A 26,757-nucleotide genomic window follows, 5' to 3' on the forward strand; every position below is an offset into this window, starting at 1 on the left:
CCCCGCTTTGCAATTCATATAAAAGCCACACAGATGCTCGTGGAATCTGTTCAGTCTGCGGCCTCATTTTTATGCGAGGAGTAGTTAACAAACTCCGCCCCTTGAGTAACGTTAAGGTTTAGGATCAGTGGACATAAAATCACTCTGATGACAACATCGTGACTAAAATTGTGAGGGTGTGTTTTATAGGAATTGGGGTGCAGCACGAAGACTTGTCTCTAGGACAAAAGGGTGGTCAAGAAAGCGAGGGGTGCTATGACGCAACATGACCACATCCTAGCTGCAGACTTTCAGCTTACGCCCTGAGGAAGGTGTTTTAAAGCTCCATCTAGATCTAACCTCTGATTTCTTATATGTAAGCGCTCCATTTTTTTTTTTTTTTTAACATTATTGTTCGTTTTCTGTTAACGCACCTAGCAGTTGTGGATCCTTGGGTGACATAGGAGGACGCCAGTGTTAGTGCTTATTATTGTTGAATGTTGAGTGTTGGTAGCCGTCTGTGTAGGCATGGGCACTGCTTATTGCTGTCAAACTGATTCGCCTTCGAGACAAATAAAGTAGATGCTTTGGAGCTGACACTGCTTTTCCTACCTCCATTTGCATGATAAAAATGACACAATGATAACAGATGTTACAGGTCTCAATTTAACCAAAAACATAAACATTTACTGAACTAGAAGAATTTTAGGGTCAGCGCCCCACCCCCGCCAAAGCTTAACAACAGCACAGCAGCTCCGATCTGAACAGTGGCTGATTGACAACCTGCACAATTAGTTTGCCAGAGAGAGAGAGAAAAAAAACATCAGCTAGCAAACTCCTACTTAACAACAACAACAGTAAAAGTTAGGGCTATAATAATGACTGTAATGTGTTGGTGCTGAGTGATAAAGTAAATAGGTCTCGCTTGGTTTGGTAACCTTTTTTTAAAAAAAATAAAAATAACCAAAAGGTAAAACTTTTTTTTTCCAACTCTTATTTTTAGAGTACAAGCATTTTTCCAGCTTCCAGCTGCGTACACTCTGCTAGTGGGGGAGGGGCAATGTATGGGCTGCACGGTCCGCAGCGTCTTGAGAAGCACAGGGCTGCTTCTGTCTGTAAATCTTGATGATATATATAACGCACCTGCGTCATGTTCAATTCAATTTCCAATACAATACAGCTTTATTTTAGAGATCGGCCAATATTTCCTGTTTTCATACTGGTAATGGTATCGGCCGATCTCTAAAATAAAGCTGTATTGTGTTGGAAATTGAATTGAACATGACGTATCTATCTGTATGTAAGTGCAGTAAAAGTTTGGACACACACTTTTAAGGATGGATGCATTATGTCATGACATCATTCAGAAATATTTTAATGGATTTCTTCAAACTTAGCACAAACTTGCACAAACTCATTAGAATTTGGTCGTCGATCGCTAAACACATTTTTGTCTTTAAGTTCATACACTACTTATGAAAAACATTCACACCAATGTCTAGTGAGAACAACAAAACCTTTAAATGCTACACCCAAAAGACGGATGCTATAATGTCCTACAAAAACACTCTTTGACATGTCTCATATGAGATGTAAAGTACAACTTCACTAGCTGATGGAAGCATACAACTGCAAGCAAGTGATTCTAGTTCGTACAATAGTCTGAAGACATCATAACTGTGAAACAGAATTGAACTGTGTAGTAAACGAAGCAAAACATTGTCACACACTTGGCTTCAGCTACTCAGCTCATCCCAAACCATCCAGGCTGGATTTATGCCAGGTCACTGTGGAGGTCGGGATGTGGCGCTCCATCACTCTGCTTCTCAGTCAAACAACATTTACATCATCTGCAGATTGACCAGCTAAGCTTAAAGCAGTTGGGATTTGCGTGTTGTTGGCAACAGAATTAAATAAGTGGGAATCACACGTGAACACCAACCAGGTCATAACATCATGACCTAATATTTTGTATGTCTTCCTTGTGCCTCTGAAACAGCCCTGACTCATCAGAGAATGGACGTGGGCCAACATTCATAATTGTGACAGCCTCAGTGAAAAATTGCAGGCTGTATAGAAGCAACTAAACTACGCTCAAATTAACCAGAGAAAATTCAACGTGAAGAATCATTCATACCACAGGAGGCTGGGCCACAGAGATATTATTACTTTTTAAAATGTTTTCTTCAAATGTGGGCTGTCCACTGTCGAACACTGAATATCAGCAAACTAACCAGCCACATGTGCACGGGCTCTACGCTTCCACTATTTTAGCTCCGTCTCACCAGCCTGCACTGACTGATAAGGTTAATGGGGAACAGCAGCTGTTGTTGACAGAGGTTAAATGCTGTTTATGAGAGAGGAAAACTCAGTCCACTTAAGGGTGGACAAAAAAACGGGATCATCTGCCCGAACACATGACGAGATACACCAATCAGGCATAACATTATGACCCATTCCTAGTATTGTGTAGGTCTCCTTTGTGTCTCCAAAACAGATATGACTCATCAGAGAATGGACATGAGTCTTCTGAGGGTGTCCTGTGGTTTCAGGAAACAGGATGTTGTTAGTGGGGGGTCTTTGGGTCCTATGGGTTGAGGGGAGGTGGCTCTGATACTTGATCAGTCTGGTCTAGGTGGGTAGTACATGTCTAAGTAACATCCACATGAACGGCAGGTCCAAAAGTTTCCCAGCAGAACACTGTATTCATACAAGACGGTCAGTGTTATTTACTTCACCTGTCAGTGGTTTTAAAGTTGTGGCCGATCGGCGTAGGTACCACCCGTTTACTTTCTCTGCACCGCACAAAGACATGTCAGCCGGACTGATCAGACCAACACTCTGCAAATATTTCCTCTGCTTTGAGGCCCATTCCTTCGCTCTCCTTCCTGTTTGTTTGTCCAAACACTTCTCTTGTTATTACTGGTCTCCCTCCTCTGTATTACTTTCTTCGCAGCAACTCAACCGTGAAGGCACACCGACTCCTCTCAACAGTCGGAGTTCAGACGTGTCTGCTACCAGAAGCATGTACGTGGGCTCTAATTTGAGGTGATGTTATTTTAGTAAAATCTATCCGTCAGTTTTGACCTGATGATGGAGCTAAAAATGAGATGTTTTCAATAAAACAGGGCCAGCAAAAATTTCATTACCACCCAATATCTAACACAAGTTTTTTTTTTTTCCTGAACTTATCAGTACCTGGCTACATCTCACCCGAGGCATCGGCAAGTCAATATCAGTCTCACCCTTCATCCAATACCAGCCCAGACTTGTTCCTATCTTTCCGCAGCTGAGGACACTGCTAGTCTATTACGAAGCCAGACAGAGGGATGGGGAGATGGAGGGAAGAAATTGAGTGGAGATTGATTAGACCCAGCGCTGACTTCATATTTGTACTACTTTAACACACACGTATACACACAATCTCTTGATGCCCACATCTCTCCACCACGCGTCCACATGCTCCATCTCTCTGCCGTTCTTTGGGTGGTGTCATCTCAACGAGGGAATGGACTGAGGCGTCACACAACCGCCGTCACTGTTCTCTAAATCCTTAATCATCAATTTGCCCAAAGGTAGAGTCAGGCAGCAGGAACTGACAGAGAGATTTTTGGAACGAATCTCTAAATCAGCCTCCGCCGCAAATTCAGACTTCAAAAGAGGCCGATAAATCTACAAGGCAGCTTCTCGTGTTCAAGTCATTGTCTTAAAACAATCGCATTTACCGAATGTCAAAATGGCCTCATATTTCTTCCAAGGGCTCAGACACTCAGTAACCAAAGAGAATAACGCAGTAAGGTGGGGAGTTTTGCTGTGGATTCCAGTTCAGTGGACTCTTCACTCCAGACTGGAACACCTCCGGCAGCCGTGCTGCACCAATTAAAGGATTAACCGGCATGAGGCCGACCATGAAGTCTGGATTGAGAACATTAGTTATTGGTTTGCTCAGCTGGCTCATTCTTAATAACAGAACGGACCTCCAGTGGCCCTTGGAGATAAAGTCTCTACACAATGAAAACAGAATATATATATATAAAAAAAGAAATCTTTTGCCAACTTTGAGAGCTTTCTTTTCCTACAAGCCATTTCATAACTGTCTTCTTTTTAGTCGTCTATTTTTGTACCCTGATTTAGCATAAAGGCTTTATATAATCATTCTTAGTGCAAATGAATGAATGGAAGATGAAATAAATTAATAAATGCACAAGCTCACTTGTCTGCCTCCACTTTACACCCTGCAGACGTCTTTTTTTTTTTTTTTTTTTAGCATTTATCTACTAGTGCAAAAAGCAGGGCAGAAGAATGGACTTGACATCAAAGAAAGAAGTTTTCACTCTCTGATGAAGTGTGACGCACCAAACAGTAAAAAAAAAAAGATAAAAAAATATGCCTAAAGACGCCGTCTTCACAGTCTTCCATTAAATCAAATGCAATTTTTGTTTCATTTGTCATCTGTCGTTTTTCTGCCGTAGCCACTAAACGTGTTTTCATGCAAATTTCATGCTTTACACAAGTGAAATGGTGCATTGGATTTAAATGGATTATCTAAGCCAGAGAGACACACAGGAAAAAAAAAAGATGTTCATGTTTCATGTTAACGCAGTCTTATCATCAACACTTTCTGCTGTAACTTCTCCTAGAGTGACACCAACCAGACCTAACATAAAACATTTAATAAATAAAAGTCACCTGTTTGTGCTCATGGCAACATTACTGCAATAATAAATCAGTAAAAAAAAAAAATGTTTCCCAGCTGAAGTGGTTCTGCTTCTTTACAACCTACAGGCTCCACAGATGACATCCATCAACTTTTGGGGGTCATGACATATTTTCTCCAGCTGCGGCCACAGCACCTGAGAGCTGGAGTGTGAGCGATCCGCTGACTTCCAAAGTCGGAAATTTGCCCTGAAAGCCACTTGTGCATTCATAGGAGTGGGGTCGAGACAGATGAGGGTCCAGACAGTCTCAGCTTCCCTTGGGACCACCAGAGATGAGCTCAAACTGTTTTAAAGTCCCACCAGACTGCATCACACATGTACTGTTATTCTCTGATCTCAAACTCGCACACGCTACATGGTTTAAATGGTGCAACCTTCACTGTCGTTCTACTTAGATTACTGAGCTAGATCACGGAGCATTGAATGCACCACCTCACATGGTCGCACATGATCCCACTGGAAAGTCCTTCAATAATACAGTGAGAAAACAAACAAATACAATAACAAACGCAAAAGTTTAAACAAGAGTGGACGAGGAATTGGTTGGGGAGATCAGTGGCACAGGACGGCTACTGTTTAACAAGAAACAGCAGTTATCTGTCAGTTTTAATATCCGCCTACAGTAGCATTTTAGCTAACGTCGTCCAGGGGCGACCTGTACGAGTCTGCAAGTAGTTCAGGACACCACCAGGACACCATTACCAGATAACTTGGGCTGAACGCGGGGGTGAATTGGGGATAAACACTCCTGCAGCCGGAGCCGAGCTTTAACGGCCACATTCTGATCTGACTCACAAATAAGAAGAAAACCGAATTGTATTTTTTCAGCATCATGAAAACTGGAAAAACTAAACTTGTCAAGGATGCCAGGACACAGCAGAACTGAAGGCCAGACTACCGTCCATACACCGTCCGCCGCATATAAAGTGATTCACTGGTTTTGGCCATCGCTTCGTTGTTGACATTTGCTGGGGAAACGTTCCACCGCCGAGGTTAAATGTTTCTGAGTGAAACGAGCAGATCATAAATTTATTGCCGGCGTATGGACAGAGTTGACGCTCTCAGTTTGAAAAGGAAACACTTTCAACGCCCGTTCATGCAAATCTCCCAGGCAACTATCGTCATGGGGAGGTTGTTGGTGGGACAGTGTTCCCTGGAGGTAAACGTTTAGACAACTGTCATTCCCATTGATCATCGTCGCCTCAAACCTGTTCTAATTTTAACTCGGTGCACGCCCTCTTGGCATCACCACAGGTTTCTTTGCATGTCTTTCTTTGCCTGCTTCATTGCAGAATAGATCTTTCATTGCATTTCTTCCAAAACATCTCTTAAAGCGGTGTTTTCTGGGGTGTTTCATATTTGGTTGGTGTGGTTATCACAGTAACCTCACATCACTAAATGAAAAATGAGCTTTAAGTCATATTTTCTGATAATAATATTTTCACGTGTCAAATAACACCTCTGAAGGCGCTGCTCTTGCGGTTGTTGCCGCTCTCATAACATCCTCATTGACTGCACCAGTCGGTTTCACAAAAAAAAAACGATTTAATAACCCACTGTAGACCATCTACTCAGCACCGAATGACACACTTTGCAGATGGCTGGCGAACAGCCAGAGCCCCATATTTCTTTCAAGAGTCGGAAGCTTATATCTTAACATGTAAATGGGTATAAATGAGATGCAGCCCTGTGTCATTTCAGGGGATTAAATGAGAGGATCTGGGTTTGTGCTGAGGACAAGGGTAGGCCGTCCTCCGTTGAGCTTAGTTAGTATGAAATACAACAGCGAAACAAATGAATTCATACTGAAAACATACGTTATGTTGTAAGATGACATCAGGCTGTTGGTGCAATCCTTGAATAGAGCTAAAGAAAGTTAACACTTGACGTATCCACCTTATTCTCAGCCCCCATGAGCCCATTAACCAGAACCAGCGTTTGTTTACATGTTCACTGTTAGCGATAACCCACTTTATATGAGCGAACCGCTTGAAAACACCAGCTGTCGCAGCTCAAATGTGACAATATTTCAATGTTCTTGTGACTCTGCCACATTTGACGTAATGTGAACATGAAATCCAGTAGCACAAAATAATAACACAAATAAAGTTGCGAGAGGAATTTGACACGTAAGAACAAAAAAAAGAAAGAAAGAGAGAAGAAAGGGCAAAAACACGACACATTTTACACAAACAAATCACATTCCTGTAAATGCACTCAGAGTCCTTTCGGCTTTCTTATTTTTGCCGATCGAGTGTAAGTACCCATGGTCGCTTCAACATCAGTGCCCCCAGGAACAAAGCGAAAACTCATTAGATTATGTACAGATTCATAAGAATGCCATTACAAATGAACGCAGATAATGTTGGTTTCTACTGGGTTCAAGTGGCCACTAAAACACTGTTGACACAAGTCATGTTGTCTCGTGAAAACCTACTCTAGAATATTGCATTTGAGTGCAGTGCGGCTCCGTTTTAAGAATGCACTCCGCACTGTCCGGGGTATCAAGCCGGTCTACAGCTCAGCAGCGCGCCGCGCACGAGGATCAAAGAGTACAGCATCCCCTCCACTGCGCCCTGCTGAGACCAGCAGAGCGGGATCCAGCAGGGCGCAGCCCAGTGAGTAAACATCTCTCTGGGGCTCCCTCTCCCTCCGCTTCTCACTGCTCCTCTGGAGTAATGAGAACAGAGTCTGTTTATTGGCTGAGGTATTGTGTCGGCGCTGGAACACATACAGACAGAGCCCGGGCAGATTTTCTTCCTCTCCCTCTCTCTCTCTCTCCGTCTCTCTCTGTGCCTGACGCTTGCTTTTCGCTGCTCGCTGTCAGACAGCGTCTCATTCACTGTGGCTGTCTCACATATTTCTCACTGTCCTCATTCTTTCCTTTTTTGGCTCCCCTTTGAGTAAAACCCCTCCCCGTCGCTCTCCCTTTTTTTTTTTCTTCTCAGCTAAGTGAATTCCCTCATTCAGTACTTTATCCATCTTACTAACCGCACTCTCTTTGCCAGTCTCCATCTCTCTCCTTTCCGTCGACCCTGAGGTTCTCTGTGTTCAGTCGTCTTCCTCGGGCTTGGTCTCTCTAGTTTGCTCTTGCACTCACTCACAATCATTCACACTTTTCGTCCTGCTCTCTTTGTTTATCATGGCAGACCCCCCCCCGCCCCCCCCCCTCCTCTCTCCTCTCTTCTGGTCACACTCCTCCTCCTCCTCCTCCTCCTCCTCCTCCTCATTTTGGCGACCCAGAGCCCCCATGCTGGTTTGTGGCTGTGGGCTATGTCCTTGAACAGAGGTCAGGTGGGTTTCCTCTTGTGTAAGGGGTCTCTCCTCAAGCAGATGTTTGTGTGTGTGTGTGTGTGTTCGGGGACGGACACTAAATGTTATTTTTGCATCTGCGTGCTTTTAAAAGCTCAAGGACGTGTGTTGTTTGCGTACGTGTGCTCTGTCCACGGGCAGAGGAGGGGCCTCGCACGTTCCTCCCTCCCTGTGATTGCCCTTGACGTACACACAAGAGGGTAAGTACACACCTGACTGCCTGCATTTGTATGTGTGAAGGGATCTGCATGTGTTCCAGCGTGTGTGTGTGTGCGCTCGCGTACGTCTGCTTCGGATTTCCTCAGGATAAACAATGCCATCCAACCCTGTTACACGTCCGCCGAGTGAGCTGACGCTGAGTGCATGCGGCGCACGCGTTCACAAGTAAAACACACTCCGAACTCTTGTCTCTGAATCAACATACAGGGCGACGCGAGTGCGTCAAGACTTTGTGGGCCAAGATGGCTACGTCTGACCTGGATCACTCCACACGGGGAACACTGTGGGAAGGAGAGAAGGGGCGGAGACTCGAGGAGGCAGCCGACACCTGAGCAGTTACTGCAGCAGCAGCAAGTGGAACAGTTGGCCGGTGTCTCCCACCCGCAATCATGAATTATAGTAGTAGCTGGAAAAGCCCGCTGGGAAGCACGGACTGCTACCGGCAGCCCGCTGGGGGACTGGAGGCACGGATCGCCATCCTTTGCGCGATAAACTTGTCATTTGGCCGTTTTGGAGAGTGGCGCTAATGGCCCGTGGAGCGGAGCACCCACCTGAGCGTTTTGGTGGTCATGTCGGCCGCTGTGATGCCGTGATACACCAGCGTTTCGTTCCACACCGGATTCAGCGTATTCTTCAGGGTTTTTGTGCGTAGCTTGTTGGCCTACAGAGGAAAGGAGGAGAGAGAGACATGAAAAGACTGAAGATTAAAAGGAGAGCGGAGACAGAGCCAGGGAGCAAATTCATCACATGCGAACGATGGGGAGAGAATAAAATATCCTGAGAATGTAGCGAAAACGGGTGATAAAAGATCAAGAGAGAGCGACAGAGAAAGAGAGGGGAGGCATCATTCATCTCCGTCCCCCAGGAAACCTCAGACATCTGCTGCCTACTTTGGAGGAGAGGACGAAAGGCTTCCCTCGCCTCACCTGTTCGCCCGTCTCTTGCCTGACATGAAAAGGCAGTGCATTAGCGCCGGCTCGACCTCCAAAACAAGCACGGCGCCTCAGCAGAAGAGAGCGCGGCAGCCAATTAAACTGCACAACACAATCAACATGAAAAATTAAAGCTTTGCAGGAGAGGAAATACCCACGAGTCCCTAATAGCTTCTCCATCCATAAATAAAGTCTGCAGCCACCAGCTACCTCATTTCATTTGCCTCCAGGACGTCTTCATCTCGTTTTTATTTGGGAGTAGATTCGTTTTAATGTTCGTAAACTTTTCTAGGAAATGCGTCTGGAATAATCTTACTGACTCCCAAGACGTCATTTCTACACACCTACACACCTCCGAGGTTCATATGCTTTTGCTCTATAGTCATAAAATACTGGGTAAACAAGACCCCGTAAGGCTACAGGCAGAACTAATTGGTTGCCCCAAGATGCAGAAATCATGTTTCTCTTCTCTCTTCCAATCAAGTATTATTTATTATTATTTTACTATTTTAGCATTGTTACAGCGATGAGGCTCATTACTATAGAAACTATGGCGACGATGAGAGTGAGCCTTTTAACTGTGTACACAAGCTCCGTAGTTTATGTTGCATCGATCCCACATCCACACCGCACTGCTGTAAATATTCAGCAGAGCGTGTTAATACGCTGCTTAAAACAGTCCCCGGCAAGTCGCCCTAAAAGCTACCTGCGGTTTTGGAATAATATTTGGCACTTAGCACAAAAATGTGTGTTCACAATGCATTTTCAGTGGAGATTGGGAAAAACTGATGACACTGAAGGAAGGATGAACGCTGGGCTTGGTTTGACGTCCTGCACTCGTGTGTTTTGAATTACTCGACAGCAGCCGCAAGTGTGTGGAGATATATTCACCTGGATTAGTTACAACTGAAGCATATACAGCATTTTAATCCGTCATTAACAGGCACTTTGCTATCACACTAAATGGTGTGTGTGTGCTAAGTAATACACCATCTACAGCTATTGGTCTATAGCTATTTTCATAACATATTGCATCCGAGGTATCTTGGAGCCACTGTGTGCGAGGCTAAATATACTGTGAGTGCAACTTTACCCCCAAATCTGTAGCTAACTCCCTCCACTGCATAATTTTGAAAGATTATGCAGTGTGTGTGTGTGTGTGTGTGTGTGTGTGTGTTATTTGAAAAAGAAAGGAGGAAAAAATGGCAGGGAATAGGCTGAAGGCTGAAGTGCCTGTGGGCATGATGTGTGAGGCAGGAGTTGCTCGTGTCAGCTTTTTATATCTCATCACTTTTTCTCCTTCACTCCAGACTCACACATATTTTAATACAACCAAGTCAGATGTTTTTCAGACTATAAGGACTTGTTACTGGTTTTATATAGTTAGGCGGAAGTGTTTGTGTTTGTGTTTGTGTGAGTGTGTGTGTGTGTGTGCACTGCAGGAATTGAGAACAATCATTCTTTGGACAGTTTCTGCAGATGCGTACAGTCGGCACATCTGTTGTAAGAGTACAACAACCTTAAAAAACACATTTATTGAGAACCAGCCACTTGTTGACGTTTAACAACTGGTTAATGGACAATAAAAAAATGTGACAGAGACCGATAGATTCCTAATATCAACCTCCAGCCAGTCATTATGTTAAAACATGGTGGTTCCTGTCGGTGGTGCGAAGACAAACGGACCAAACCCCCCTAACTCGTAAAGTTCTTGAGGGCGGTTAGTTTGGTTCAAAATAGTAATTAAACACGGTTAACCTGAAGTCCCTTCCTACCGATTTTCAGTCTGCTGCTCTGAGCTGCACAAATCTGGATTTTGTCACTTCTACACTTCCATGGAAAATAAATCCCTACACACATGGCTGTGCAATGATTTCTGCTGTATTTACGTGTGAAATGATCACTCAGAGAGAAAGTAAAGGGCAAGCTACGTCTTACTCTACAGCACATCAGCCTGATCTGGAGGAGGTCTCAGAGCAGAGGTGATGAAGTAGCAAACGAGAGCGGCGCGCGTCTGATTAGAGGGTGTTAACATTCTTCATCAATGCAAACTTAATGACGTAAATTGGTCCCAAACTGTTGACTCATCGTCAGAGTTGGTGCTGCAAAGTTCAGGACGATTGCAGCGGCTGACTACATTTGCTGTAAGTGTCACGTGTTCGATCACATTCAAATTACATTATTTAGTACACAGATCAAAAAGCCTCCTTAATGCATGCAGTAAATGATCTGCTGCCTGTGCAAGTTTATACACACTCGGTCCAGAAGGTGTGTACTCTCCTCTTCCGAACGCACTCCTCAGCTATCTTCCTTTTCCTGCCTGCTCCAGCCAGCCTCCCGCTGCAGCGCCTCGGCCCCCGACGCTAAACCCTCTCCGCCACCCTCTTTCTCTTGGCCTGTTTTTGTCCCCACATCGCATTGTTCAGCCTGCGCCGCCTCTCGCCCATTCTTCTCTCCCCTCCCGCGACTTTCCCCTTTTTCATTCTCCCTTTTTTCTGCTGGAAACTTGCAGCTTATCAACGAGAGTCAGCCCTCCAGACCTGGGCCCATCAAGGGAACAAGTGTTTTCGATTCATGTCATTTATTTGATTCATTAATGTGCGGGAGGAGCCGCGCACAGACAGAGTCACGACTCACAGCGGCGTCTCACAGCTGTGTGTGCGCCAGCACAACTCAACAGAACCAATAATCATCACTCCTTTTTTTTTTTTTATTTGACTGATCTGGGTTGGCTTTCTGAGCACATGCTCCACCTACAAACACTTAAAACACCAGTCCCCTCTCCCTGCCCTCTGACCGCCTCTGCCTCGCTTCCTTCCGTACTTGAGCTTTTGCATCTGTTTCTAAATGTTTAATCTGTACTCCTCCATCTGTCCATCACACTCCTCTCTTGGCCTGTCTTCACGGATCCTTTTAACTTATTTCACACTCCCTCTTACTCAGTCCCTGCCTCCCAGAGCTGTGAGTAAACACAGTCTGGCTGCGAGTGAATTTTCCATGCACCTCGGTTGGGCACGAGCACACGAATATACCAGTGACCATCGCAGAGGCACAGAGACACTACTCTCTCTGCATGTTTATGCGTGAGGGAAAGAGAGGTAGTGATGGAGGAGGGAGGGAGGGAGGAAGGGATGGTGGGAGCTTCTTAGTGTGACTGTGACTAAACCCTTAGCATGTGTCTGCACAGACACAAGGTCATGCGCTGCATGTTTAGCAGCGTGCGCTTGCAATCACAAGACGGCATGCTCGGGTATATTCACACTAAAGAGTGTGTTCTTGTGCATGTAGAAGGGAAGGAGGGAAGGGAGGAGGGAAGGAGGGAAGGAAGGGAAATGTTTGGGGAGGAGACGTATGCCTCTGTTCTCGGTGTTTAGAAGGTAACTGAAGCATTGGATTAGTCATCACAAAGATCACATCCTGGGTCTGAACGTGGACAGGAGTGGACGTGTGAGTGTGTGTCCGTCATTCCCACTTCCACGTACGTGCGCACGCCCTCACTTCCCGGGTGACGCGGCTGGCGGGTATTTAGCGGCAGTCCATGTGCACTTACCCACTCGCATGACGCCTTTCCGTGCACCCCTCCCGCCACCCCTTTACACCACCACCTATACCGCCCCTCTCCCCCCCACCATCAACACTTGCCTGTTGACGTGAGCCGTGTAACAATCCTCCCTGTTTCCATGACAACCACCTGCTGCTGTCCTCCCCTCATCTGTCTCCCCCTCCCTTCCTCCGAGCTCCCTCCCTCTCGGTCGTCTCCCCCTCCTCTCTGCACACTGTTGGTATTTCAAGGTCAAAGAGGGTCACAGGCAGACGGTGAGACGGAGACAGAGATAAGGGTGGGAAGTGGGGAAAGGAGAGTGATAACAACGGGAGAGGAGACGGACGGAGGAAGTCTGGAGGACAAAAAAAAAATCCCCCGGACGCTGTTATTGTTGGCACCTTAAACCTCAGACCTCATTTGCCTTGTTCAACCTGTGTCGCCTCCTTGTCCTCCTCTGCACTTGTCGTAACCCCAACTCCTGCCTACCTGGAGCCAAAATGGCCGACAACAGGTTGGTTTCCGCCGCTGCTTGGGGGGGGGGTCACCGTTCCGGTCGGTCTTATCTTTCCCGCTGCCCGAGCTGAGAACAAGACAAGATCGGTGCAGCCGACCAGAGCGTGTTTGTGCTCGACTAAGCGGAGCACCGGGCGGGACACGCATTAAACGGCAACCAACCCAAATGCTCCCCAATCGGCCAAAACAACACACTAAATTAGTCCGACGCGAAGGCTGCAATTTTTTGCAAAACTGCTGCAACCTTTTCACGGGGTCTGACAAACGAGAAGCGACAAGGGAGTTTCTTCCAGTTTCTCCAGCAAAGTATGTTTACCTTTTCCGGGATTTTGTTGTTTTACAGCAAGTTAGTGCGTGACGTGCAAGTTTAATGAGTCTGTGTCAGTGTCTGGGGCGGCTCGGTGTGGTGGTGTGTTGCGTTAATTGCCATTGAGGTAAGGTTGGAGCATTGACCTTGCTAGCGCCGGGGAGAAGATGAAGCTTGACGTATGGATCGGCCAGCCCATTGGAGTCCATGGCTTTCAGTCCCTGTGGGCACAAGGAGACACACACGCACACAGAAACACGCAGACACACACACACACAGACACGCACAGCAGTGTCAAAGGTGACGTCATCATGCCCTCGGACACTTCACACAACTGACAGGGTCAAAATGACAGAGCGCCTCTACTGTAGTTGTGCCTCCTCTCTTGCTCTGCCTGCACATTCTACATTCCTCAAGTCCTTCGCGCGTTTCTCCTCGAGAGAACCGTTCGGCGAGCTTTACATAATTAACACCACGTGACATTTGGCGATGTGAAGCTTGTGTCCTTGTGCGATGGCCACACCAACTGGGCATCACACAGTGCCGCGAGATGATTTTATTTTGAAATGACAAGCTGACGAGTGTGTTGGGTGTCCCCTTTGAAAAGGTTGAGAGACAGCAGCGCGACGTCTTGCACGAACCTAATCGCGTGTACGGGGCGAATTGTTTGTTATTGGGCCTTGAAGGGCGATTGCGCAACCGCAGACAGACAGACAGACGGTTTATATGAAGATGATATTACCTTCGCCTTGTGAATGGTGCAATGGAGACAGTTGTTGTCTTGATCAAAGAGCAGGTTGAACTCCAGCGTTCCTAGGTAGGCTAAGAAAAACAAACAAACAAAAAAGAAAACACAAACCACGGCAATTACTGTCAAGAAAGAGCGCAAACACATTCATTCAAACACACACACACACACACACACACACACTCACTCAACGGCTCTGAGTCACTTCTGTAGCAAACGTCCCCTTAAAAACATGGAGCTGCCTAATATGAATTGATCTGTCTTGTTTGATTACTGTTTGGGAATGAGCTGAAAGTAGCGTCCCGCCATTCCGACGTTGTGTAATAAATCATCAGAGCCACTGTGTCACATCAAAGTAGGAGTGACAAACACTTTTGGAAATATGCTTGCCTCCACAATTACTCTGCGAGCATATGTTGGGCATCTGAGAAAAAAAAAGAAAAAACAGCGAAACTCAAATCGGGCAAAACGAGATGACGCTCCAGTCCCAAGATTCAGAATTGTTTGTTTTTTTTTTGTTTTTTTAAAGAGTTTTTTACATGAACGAACACACACACACACCCTTGAAGACCGACCACAACTTTTCCCGCTGCCAAGAACCAACTCACTGTCATCGTCATCAGAGTCGATCACCTCCTCCCTGTCTCCATCGACGTCCCCACTCCTCTCCCCATCCTTGAACCCTCCGCCCGTCTCCCCGTTGAAAGTCTCCTCTTTCAGGATCTTCTTCTCCCTGGGCGGCGGCGGCGTGCAGGGGTAGTCGTGGAAACGGGGGAAGAAGTCTGAGATCTGTGGGATGGGGAGGATGGGCCCCGGGCAGACGTTAATGGCAAAGTGCTCCTGCATAGAGATCTTGACCGGCGAGGGAGGGGGCAGAGCGGTGGAGTGGGGGGTCGCCGACGGGGAGGAGGCGGAGGAGGAGGGGGTGGAGGTGGAGGAGGGGGGCAGGGCCAGGTGGGAGCTGGAGGGCGGCGGCGGGGGCTTGGAGACACTCATGTGGACTGTCAAACAGGACTATGGGATGAAAATGGAGACGTGAGTCAGAGAGAGGAAGAAATGAATGAGGGGAGAAAGACAAAGAACAAAAGCTGGGATCATAAGAGTCACATCCTCGGCCTCCTGTGAGTTTGCAGCTCTCCGCGAGGTTGTGGAGTGGCAGCAGTGGTTCAACTTGAATCAAAGACCATAAGATGCGTCCCTGTCTTCACCCCGTTTTCTCAAAAGCCAAAATAGAATATTGCCAGAACCTTTGGCACTTTGAGTGTGACTCACACATCGTTGTCAGCGCATCAAGTCTGCGCTCCGGATGAATATTCAAATGTAGTTCTGTAAAGTACGAACAAGTGATGTCACTTGTGTATCCGCGCTTCACTCTAACCCTTCTCTTGTCTCTTCCATTCACTTCACTTTTCCTCCCGTGTGCGCGTCCCCTGAGCAATATTTACATAATAGCATTTGAATCCTTTCTTAGTCCTCAACATATTTGTCACCAAATGAGGCGCAAAAACGGGTGCCAGTCCCCCCACCCCCCTTCATTAAACCACATGGTACTGGAGACATTTCTCTTCTCTCGTGTACTCCCACTGCGCCGCAGTGTCTTTAATATTTGACGAGCCGGGTTTTGATTTTATTGGTCACGGAAACAAACTTCAGGCTGGGATCCGGCCATGCCCCCCTGTGCTTAATGGTGGCGTCCCAGATTAAAGCGTTAAAAATAACTAGATTATAAACACTGATTTGGTCTGCAACTAAAAATGAGCGAGCAGCTCTTTCACCACAGCAGGTCATTTGAGGATGTACGACGCTCGTCATCCCCTTATATGCTGTACATCACCATCGTGTCACTGCTGGTTAAGGGTGACTGGTGACCTCTGTTCCTTAACGTGTGTGCGGTTTGCTTGTGTTTAGCATGTGACAGTGGCTTCGAAGACTCTCCTTCCCCTCTAAGCTTGATGTGGACACAAAACATTCACTTCTATGGAGATCGGTCACTTATCTATCAGAGTGTTGAGTCTAGTTTTCACAGAACATGAATTCACCGTCAGAAAATAGTGATTTATCATAGTATTAAGCAGAGAAAAGCTGCACATTTCAACATTTAAGGAAGGAAATGGCTAATTAGCAAACTTTGAGTTCCCGTTCATAGTTGACAAATTGAGCCTTTGCAAGAATTTCATTTAAGATACATTGTCCCTTTTCCATTTGATGTAGTCGTACGGTGTCATAAAACAGCACGCCTGTCGCCAGATGATTTATCTTTTAAAATTAAAATTCAGTTGCGTGCAGAAGGCGTGCAAAAACTCTGCAACAGAGCAAATACACTAACGCTACTATTCTAGTGCAGAATAACACACACCGAATCTCACACTGACTTGCGTACGTGCGTGTGTGTTCGGAGGTAATCTCTCAATACACACCCGCATCAGGCAGACGGACACTTACACCCAGTTCGGAACTTGCATTTACCAAGAGCACATCCCACCCTCTTCACCAAGTTACACTACAGTAACAGCACCTCACACACATGTTAAGACCCTCAGCGCAGGTGAAGAACCCAAACTGCTGCCAGTTCCTGTCTCCAGCACCGACACTCAGTCAGTCATTCACGGCGCTCTTACATAACGCCACCCAAATTCACTCCTTGGGTACCCACAAATCATCACTTCCAGCAGGTTGCTCCCAAACTCATCTCGCTCTCGCGCTTTTACGGACTGAGGCGAGCACACGCGAGCTCATGTGCGCAGATACTTAAAGACGTTCACACTCACAGACACAGCCATCCGTAAAGACATACCCAGGGACAATCTTCATCTGTGCCGGCGCTCCATCTTGCCTTCTCTTCTCACGTCCTCTGTCTCACACACTATGAAGCATGCAGCCCAGCTTTGAGTCAATATATCCCTCTGTACTCCCTCTCCGTCTCTCTCTCTCTTCCGCTCCCCGTCTCTGTTCATCGTTCGCTCTCCTCTTCTCCTCTCCCGTCCCTCCCTCCCTCCTTCCCTTCCCCTTTGGTTGTGACGTATCCAGTTAAAATCCCCCCATCGTTTGTTTTCCAGGCTGCGCACAGGACTGTCACTCACTTCCTCAGAAGTGGGGAGACTTGAGGAAACCCGGGAAAAGGGTGGCGCGGAGGTGAGAGCGGGTGCTTTTGCGGTGGACGAGGCGGATTCCGAGGGGCGCAAAGACAGAGGGACAGAGAGAAAGTGACAGACAGACAGAGCAGACCGAGACAGAGAGACAGACGGGGAGACAAACCGGCATCACACAGACAAACGCAAAGCGACACCGGCAGAAGAGAAACGCACCGAGGGGCAGATGTTTACAGCGCATAAGAGGAAAACGAGTGTGAGCGCACACAACAGCAAATATTGCTCTGGGATGAAAGAGAAAAATAAATTATCAGCTGAAGGACAGAGACATGAAATTAAATCAACATGTCGGCTGTGCTGAAGAAAACGCACTGCCAGCCATTAATTCACACCACCGGAGAACTCCGTGCTGGCTGCTGAGTTCTGCTAATATCAGACGAGCATATGTGTGTGTGTGTGCGTCTGTTTGTGTCCAACTGTAGCAGCTCTCATAGTAAGAGCTGCCATCTGCCCCAGTGATAAAATGAATCAAAGAAAAATGATTCACCAATAACAGAGGACTTCTGCAAATCACTGGTGCACAAGGAAACATTTTGTATATACGCCAATACGTATACAGTGTTTATTCTATTCTACTCTTTTTATCATTTTTTTTTATCTTTTACCTTTTTATCTTTTACACAGTCCATCTTTATTGTTGTTACTTTTCTGCCCCTTTGCTGTTGCAAACTGCAATTTCCCCACCATATAAATAAAGGGTTTTCTATTCTATTCTATTCTATTGACAATACTGAGTGGATGAGTGTAAAATGCTCAAAATACAAAGGTAGATTTCACATTGTTTTATCTCTTTGATGCTTATTTTAATCCTAAATCCTAAATCAGTCTTTTTTGGATTTCAAGTTTTATAACAGCTTATTTATAAGAGGTTTAACAGGGATTCAGATTTGTCCATCTTCTATTAATCTCATGTCACACATGTAGGATAACATACTGCAGATCTATGTTTATGATCTATATTGATGTCTTTTAGGCAATAAAAATCCAATGCGAAGTTACATAATATTTTACCTGTAGCTCAAAAGAAAAAGACCTAACGAAGGCGCAGCGTAAGTTTAATTAGGAAGACTTTGTCATCCCTCATTCACGGGGCAGTAATCAGCTGTGTCAGATTTCGCCACAATCTCAATCCACCTTCATCATAAAGCCTTGCCGTATAATTTATGTTTCCTCTCAGCTGCTGACAAATCTCTTGCCGCAGCCATCCTACACCCCCTGTTCACCTACACTTTCCCCATCCAGCGTCCAGGTTGAGCTAATCAGAGTCCGCTCCTCATCCCCCTTCTCCACTTCTTATCACCACCGCCAGTGCCTAGACCCATGGTGGGTTTCAGATATCGGGCAAAGCCTCACTCCACTCAAACGCTGTGACGTCTCTATTTTGTCTAATCGCCAAAGGCTTTCACATGATTCTGTTGTAGGAGTTATAAAATCAAATCTTCATTGTTCGCTCAGAACAAAGTCTCACCTGATTCCCTTTGTCAGGTGCAGCAGGAGAGCTCCTTTGAGTGCAGTGCATAGAAAATACATAAAAATTGACCCTGTGTGTGCAAAAGTGACTCATACCTCATTTCCACTGTGACTGTGTCATGTTAAGAGCCACGGACTGAGCACATACGGGAAAGATCGTGATGCTGAGAACAAATGTTAACTCACACCATGCCTTTTGATTCACACTGGAAATGGATAAACAAATATGCTTTTAACCTCCACAGCATGTTTCTCGACAGAATGACGCCGCTATGCCGCGACAATAACTCATAGTGAGTATTGCATAGCTCACAGTGAGACTGTTCAGCATGTTAAATTATCTCAGTTAACTTGAGTTTCTGTTTTTGAGCCTTTTGAAAGATTAAAAAAGTAGTGCTGCCTGTGTTGTCACTGAATGCGGCTTAGTTTTTGTTGTCGTGACGTACTCTGGTGCAGTGTCCTTTGAGTCATCAAAACATCTGAGCATGAGAGACAGAGCTGTTGAAGACGTCAAAATAACGCCAAGCAAAGTTAGTCACTTCACTTTAGTCATACAGAAGTTTTGCAATTAAAACTTAAAGTAGCACCACGACAAACCTGTGGCTGCCCCTGAATGAGACGTAGCCAGTGGAATGGGAGGAATCCCAACCCAAAAAATCTTCCTTGTGAATGCTTCTCCACTCTTGGCCTAGCAGTGGTTTTAATCCAGAGGCAAACTATTTGCAATATAATTTCTCCATCATCACAAGTAACAGTTGATCAACGGCGAGCCTGGCCGATTAAATCAATGGTTAGCTGGAAGGAGACGTGTGAGCGCTCATCCTTTTCTAAACACTTCACATCTACAGCGGGCGTCCCATTACTGTCGGGATTACCTCGTCAATATTGCGTTAACAGACCATTACACTGCATATTCATTCATTTGCAAAAATAACATGCGGGCTAAATGAAATGAGATAGATGAATACTCAGTGTATCAATGACAAACAGTCTAAGTATAAATAGTTTTACGGTGGCTTGAGGCTGATGCAGAACGGCAGTGAAATACGCCTCCGTCTGAGCTCTGGTCACATGGGCAGAAAGATGAAAGTAATCTCATAGCCTTCATGGTGCTGCGTTCTACGGAGCTGCTCATCCCTTCAGTGAAAATGAAGACGCATGTGTGAGCATAGGTGAGTACTTACTCCACCCACAGCAGCACTTATCAGACCACTACAGAGAGCTCACATCTGACCTGACAACCTCCAAATCTCTCGGACATTCTCTGCGGAGCTGGCCACACGAGACACTGAATTCTACCAAGACGGCTCTTAAAGCACATCCATCCATCCTTTTTGCAAGGATATATACATAAATTCACAAAAGACATGGCTACCACTAAGGAGGCTGATGTCCTCAATCATTTTCTATATGAACTTGGGTATTATAAAGATTAACTTAGTATTTGGAGATTCACCTAGCAAGGAAAGATACATTTTAGAAAACCATGCACATACATTTTTCTGTTGATATTAGTTTTAATTTCCCCCCGAAATTTACACATATTCATTAAGTGTTCCTGGAGCATACAGATGTGCTTCGTTTCGGGTTGGAAGTGATCGATCTAAGCCTTTAATTTCTGGAAACATCCGCCCACAAAAATAGAAAGATTGCTCCTGCCAAATCTGTGACACCAGGCTCAAGGAGTTTCAGGATTCAGCAACTTGATGCCTTGGTCATGGGACTGCAACTGCAACTCTGTGGCAATGTACCCTTGTGTTATTTGCCAGTCTGTTAAGATCGTGTCTTGGATGTCTTCTGTGTGGTGAGGGTGACCAGTCTTCCAGGATGGGGGACAATTCACAGGACATTGCACATTTAAATTCAGCATCCCACCTCTTCAAACCACCATGTTAGATGACTGCACACTATGCTGTATATGGCCAAATAGTAACTTACCTAGGAAAGCCTACACTTAAGCATTTAAATGTAGACTTATTTGTACTTATTTGGTCTTCATTGTACAGATCAGGGTCATATGACCAATACATTTGCCTCCATGGAACAGAACTGTAGCCAGATGTGAGAAGAATCACATAAAAAGTCAAGAGCCTTCTCTTTGGTTTGCATTGAATACACATTTGACATCTCAACAGTAAGCTCCCTCGGAGTAGGAGGATACATCATCAGGAACAAATCAGCAGGGTCAGGTTTGTTTTGTTTGACGTAATCTGCTCCCTATTTTGTTTATTTTGAAGGGACTTTTTCTGTGTTTCAGGGTTTCATTTTCATTTGAGCACCTCCCTTTACTGTGCTGTGGGGTATCAGTAATCTCAGGACATCTTCTTTTTTGGCTTGGTGCTGTGGTAGAATCACTAGCATCAAGGGATATTACCGTTTATTATGGTATTTTGAGGTTTCATTGCAGGACATCTCCTTTTTGTTGATAGTGGAGTCTCATTTTGCTCAGGGAGTCCCCTTTTTTGGCTAGACACTGCGGGAGACTCACCAAATAGCGGCAATAGCGGTTTTCTTCATTACCAAATGCTGCAGGAATTAGAGGCGAGAGGGTGGAGCCATTGGGGGGACATTGAGGGTCTGGGAGTAGGTCTGGACTTGTCAGGATGAAATTTTCCTCATCCACTTGATGGGTCACTTCTGCTTCACCATTCAACAATCTAGCAGGCAAATGGCCTGTTTCACCTTGGTACTCTCTATCTGAGCAGTCGCTATCACAGTCACTTTCAATTGCATCTTTTTCAACTGTAGGAATGACTGTGATGTAGCATACATCTCTTTGGGGTTCATTAAGGTCCAGTAGGTCCAAAACCTCTGATAGTTTTTGAGCTGTGTGGAAAAACAAAAACAAAAAAACAGAATAACCACCTAAAACTTAGCCTAACGCTTCAGGAGACTCCAGAAGTAAAATAAAGAGTGTGGGTTAACAAAACAAAACAAAACAAAATGGTTCATTCAAGTAAAGTAGAGTATCAAACATTGACATTTCCTTAGAATGTAAAGCTTATGTGTGAACAATAGGCTTGTTAGCTTGTTAGCCATCCATTAACTCTTTTTACCACTGACTTCCCTGTACATCTCTCCCTCACTGTTTCCACACACTCAACTGTAGGCGGGCTTCCTACATCGATAGAATCACATGTTGTAAAGACGCTTTATCATAGATCGAGGGAGGAGTCAGCGGCAGTGCTCCTTTTAGGGGTGCTTGACAAATCTGTGAAGAAATGGGAGCATTTGTTTGTGATGCTGCTTCTGAAATAAAATGCTTAAGAATCGTTAATCATTAATATGTCCGCCTATTCAGTGTTTAAGAGAGACAACAACATGGAATTTGTATAGGTACAGAGGCGGATCTGTTACTAGAGTTGGTGGAATAACTTCCATCAGTCGTGGTGTGGGAGCTAAGATGAAGTGCTCAGCAGCACGGTGCAGCCTGACTGTTGGAAGCAGAAGTGATTCAAAAACCCCATGGTTTGGAGACGGCCTCTGCCAGAGGCAAGATGAATTTCAGTCAACAAATGTTAGTGCGACACACACAACTGTCTGAACTCCTGTCTGCTGATCTACAGAAATACATACAATACATATTGAAGTGAGTAAAGCAGCTAATCCTCCATTCTCTAGACACAACTTTGTTGTCTTTCTGTTGACATTTATTAGTGATCCTTGGACTGGTGATCTATTATTACTTATTTTCCAGACAAGTGTAAATTGGGATAGGTTTAATTTTAGTTGGCAATTTGATGCTATAAAAAGTAGTTCTATGGGGCCGTGAGAGTTGGACAAAAACTTTAAAATTTTAAAATTAAGTACAGTGTATAATCCAACATGTCCTTGTAACTGGTGGTGGTAGATCAGAGCGTAGTATTAATTAAACGAAAACATGAGTGAGTCTATGAGGAGGTGGCTCTTTGTGACTCCACCCCTGGACTGTATGGCTCCAAAGTCTTTTCTGCAATGATACAGCTCTTTGGAGGCGTCACACTATCATCAGATTTTTTTCTGTGTATGATTCAAAATCAGAGCCCACATTCATAATAGTCAAATGCTAATTTAAAAAAGAAAACAAGCTGTGACTGTTAATGTTCTGTGACAGTCCATCTAAAAGTCTGACGGGCTGTAAACAACATATTTCCATTCTGATGCTTTAACCAGATGATGCCATGGGAAAAGTGGTTATGCTAATGTGATGATGGAATATGTAGCTAAATATGGCCACTAGAATGACTATGTGGTAGACCATAAATGGCTAGCTTAGCATAACAGTCAAGGCTGAAAGGGAAGAAAATTTTTGTCCACAGTTAAAAAACAAAAAGACCATCACTTCTTCAGCTTAGTAATTAAAACAAATAGGCCAAAGTGTAAACATGACAGGTAGTGGTTTTACAGATGTATTTACACTAACATAAGCTAAGTGGCTGTTGTTTGTATCATTATATATGGCAGACAGACATCTACGCCTCAGCAAGAACGTGGAAGTGTATCCTTTCAGTAAAGGACCAGCATTGGTTTCTGTTTAGATTTTATACAAATGACTGTGACCACTCTAGTTTAGATCCATCAAATGTAATGACCAATGGAGGAATGAGCGCTAACAACACTACTTTTGTTGTCAGTATGATCTATTTACAGCTTCCAGGCATCCCATGAATAGACCACACCTGCTGTGATTAGTGTTATAGTGCTACTGTAATGTAGCCATTTTTGGCTACTACTATAATGACTATGAGTGGGATATAAGGTGATCATTAACTGTCAAGAACAAAGTTGAAATGGAAGTTCATATCCAGCTGTTATAGCTATTATACAGTACACCACCATCCTAACATTGGATGAAATGGTTGCTTGCACCATTAAAACGCTACAAGAGTGCACCGTGAAGAAGAAACTGATGTGCAAACATCAACCACTGCAGCTGGTGCTCATCCTGGACCAAGACACAAGACACACTGAAGACCAAGAAGAGTCTACCAAAAGTGATCTCTCAGACACTCAGACGCCCGATGTTACAGAGGTCAACCCTGTGGACGTCTTTGTGCCTCTAGACACAACATTGGAAGAAATATTTGTGAACCTGATTTCCTGGGCCCTTAAAAAGTCCAAGAGGACCTGCGCTGCAGACACCCTAGATACCATGCACCAGCAGATGTTCAACAAACTCTGGGGTTAAGTTGAGAACCAAGGTTTTTGCCTTTTGCCTACGAATAGGTCAGGACTAAGCTCGTATCGTCATCTCGATGGACTCTGGTACCTCCTGACAGCTAGAGGGTGAGGGATCGATTCCCCGACTTCCTTCAAGCATCTGTGCTGCTGCTTCTTACTTCTCTTCACCTGCTACTTGTTACTGCAATTAAAAAAAAAAAACTGTTTCTATTTCTTTTTATGTCGACAACTTAATAATAATAATATAATGAATGTATACAGAAAGGCAACAGTAACTCAAATAACCACTTGTTACAACCAAGTAATGTAGAATACCATCTCTGAACGCACAACACGTCCAACCTTGAAAAAGATCTGGTGCCACTCCTGTCAGCTAAGAATAGGAAACTGAGACTACAGTTCACACAGTCTCACCAAATTTGGACAATGGATGATTGGATTTGGACATTCGGATGGCAGGGTCAGAATTTGGCATAAACAACATGAAAGCATGGATCCATCCTGCCTTGTATCAATGGTTCAGGCTGGTGGTGGTGGTGTAATGGTGCGGGGGATATTTTCTTGGCACACTTTGGGCCCTTTAGTACAAACTGAGCATGGTTTAAATGCCACAGCCTACCGGAGTATTGCTGCTGACCATGTCCATCCCTTTATGACCACACAAAGCTCATATCATCTCAAACTGGTTTCTTGAACATGACAATGAGTTCAGGAGATTCTCATCATAGATATTCAGCCAACAAATCTGCAGCAACTGTGTGATGTTATCATGTCAATATGGACCAAAATCTCTGAGGAATGTTTCCAACACTTTGTTGAAAGTATGCTATGAAGAATTAAGGCAGTTCTGAAGGTAAAAGGGGATCCAACCTTTTACTTGCAAGGTGTACCTAATAAAGTGGCAAGTGAATGTAGGTTGAAAAGTGAAGTAGAAACGTCTTTCAAATTCATCTCAACATGTATTCAATACCACCTTAATTTGAGGGGTGAAAGCACCAGAACCACAGACTGACAGTGATAACGACATTAGACAGACACAAGCTCGACTAACGCTGTTCTTCGTCCACAGAGCCATTGATTTGTCTGGTTTACCATATCCAGACTAGTTCTGGGGAAGAAACACAATCAATTGTACTTGAGGAATGAAGTCTGGACAATGGCGCTGTGCTATTGATCTGCCGGGTGGAAAACATTAGGTACCCTGTCAGAGGGATATTTAACACAGTATCATCGTCCATGAGCCACCAAACGTAAAAAGCAGTGACTGGAGAGAGAAAGAAAGAAGAGTGGAGGTGTGGGAATTCAACATATTTAGAGATGATGCATTGTTTTCACAAAAAGACTATCTCTGCAACAAATAACATTAGCTGTAAATAAAAAAAGAAACTGAAATGAATGACAAACTCTTCCAACAAAAGAAAAATATTCCCATCTACCACACAAGTCTGAGCCTCCATATCAGCATGATTAAAGGATCCAGATCGCTCCTGGGTATAATATAAATAATAAACTTGTAGAACGAGCAAGTAAAAGATTGGTGTGAGGGAGGGAGAGGCTATGAGCAATTTGTGGAGGAGCATTCATCCAGTCCTTCTGCATGGCAAGATAATCTCCTCCCATTACTACAGCACAAAGCACTGCAGGTTTTCCATTAAGTGTACAACTACAGCCTCCCTAGCCTCTCAGTCAGCCATTAACTCTGAGATTAAGTAAACCTATTTACATGTCGTTGCACTAGGACATGCTGAATTTTCAAAATTTGGCACCGCACAAGACAAGAAATTGCATAAATCTTTAGATAGAGATCAAAGGAACTACTCACCATATCGTACACTCGCCCTTGAAAGTATGTGCAAGACATATCTTGAATTCCTGATATATTTCTCTGCTTCTTTTACAAAACACAAAGCCAAGACCTAAAGGGAAAAACACAGCAAGCCGATATCAAAGACAACCGGAAACCAAAGGCAGACTGTGACGTCCCTCATGTCGCCTGTATCTGGGCCAAAAATTGGCATTTGAACACAGCACAAAGACTGTGGCCAACAGCAACATGGCACATATATTCTGCATGAAAATATATAAATATTCTGGGCGAGTGTAAGAGCCAGTAATGGCCGGGAGGCTCCTGGGAAGAGCTACAAATCATCGTACACATCCTTACTCCGCAGAAGATGTAAAATAGGAGCTTTCTCTGTGTGTCCTTGTCCTTATCCATACACTGTAGCCCATAAAGTTGGAATCATTTTGTTTTCAGACATGTTCCTTTTTATTCCTATTATACAGATCACAACCAGTTCATGTTAAAACCCAGTGCAATGTGTAGATGCTAACAGACAATTTAAAAAGCTACAAATCTTGGCTGGAGAGTGATTTTCAATTTTTTTTTAAACAATTACAAGTTGGAAAGTTAAAACACATGATTTAAGGATCGAACTCTAGTCAAAATACCAATTGACTTCATAGTCTTCCTGTAGACAAGATTAATGTGGGGTCTCCATGTCAATTTTTCATCTATTATGACACCTAGGAATTTTACATGTGAAACCTGAGTTATTTCAACTGATCTATATAAATGACAACAATTTGGAGATAGATAATAGGTCTGCATTTACTTCTTTGATCAGTGTTTCATCAGCAAACAGAAGAGGCAGTACATATTAACAGTCTCTTGTTAAACCATTCAAGTAAATTAAAAACAGAAGA

At 44.5% G+C, this 26,757-nt stretch overlaps 1 protein-coding gene across 1 annotated transcript in view; it reads right to left on the minus strand.

The window, feature by feature from the left end:
• Positions 1-17,235, minus strand: part of doc2d (double C2-like domains, delta) — a 35,151-nt gene extending 17,916 nt beyond the window's left edge. Inside the window, exons 1-5 of the mRNA XM_047578948.1 lie at positions 17,067-17,235; positions 14,881-15,286; positions 14,267-14,346; positions 13,671-13,745; positions 8,780-8,889 (exon numbers count right to left, since the gene is read on the minus strand). Coding sequence (XP_047434904.1) covers positions 8,780-8,889; positions 13,671-13,745; positions 14,267-14,346; positions 14,881-15,268 — 653 coding nt within the window. The 5' untranslated portion in view covers positions 15,269-15,286; positions 17,067-17,235. The remainder of the gene's footprint in view (positions 1-8,779; positions 8,890-13,670; positions 13,746-14,266; positions 14,347-14,880; positions 15,287-17,066) is intronic.
• Between the last annotated feature and the right edge of the window lie 9,522 nt (positions 17,236-26,757).

The sequence above is a fragment of the Mugil cephalus genome, chromosome 2 (assembly GCF_022458985.1).
Source record: "Mugil cephalus isolate CIBA_MC_2020 chromosome 2, CIBA_Mcephalus_1.1, whole genome shotgun sequence".
Taxonomy (NCBI): domain Eukaryota; kingdom Metazoa; phylum Chordata; class Actinopteri; order Mugiliformes; family Mugilidae; genus Mugil; species Mugil cephalus.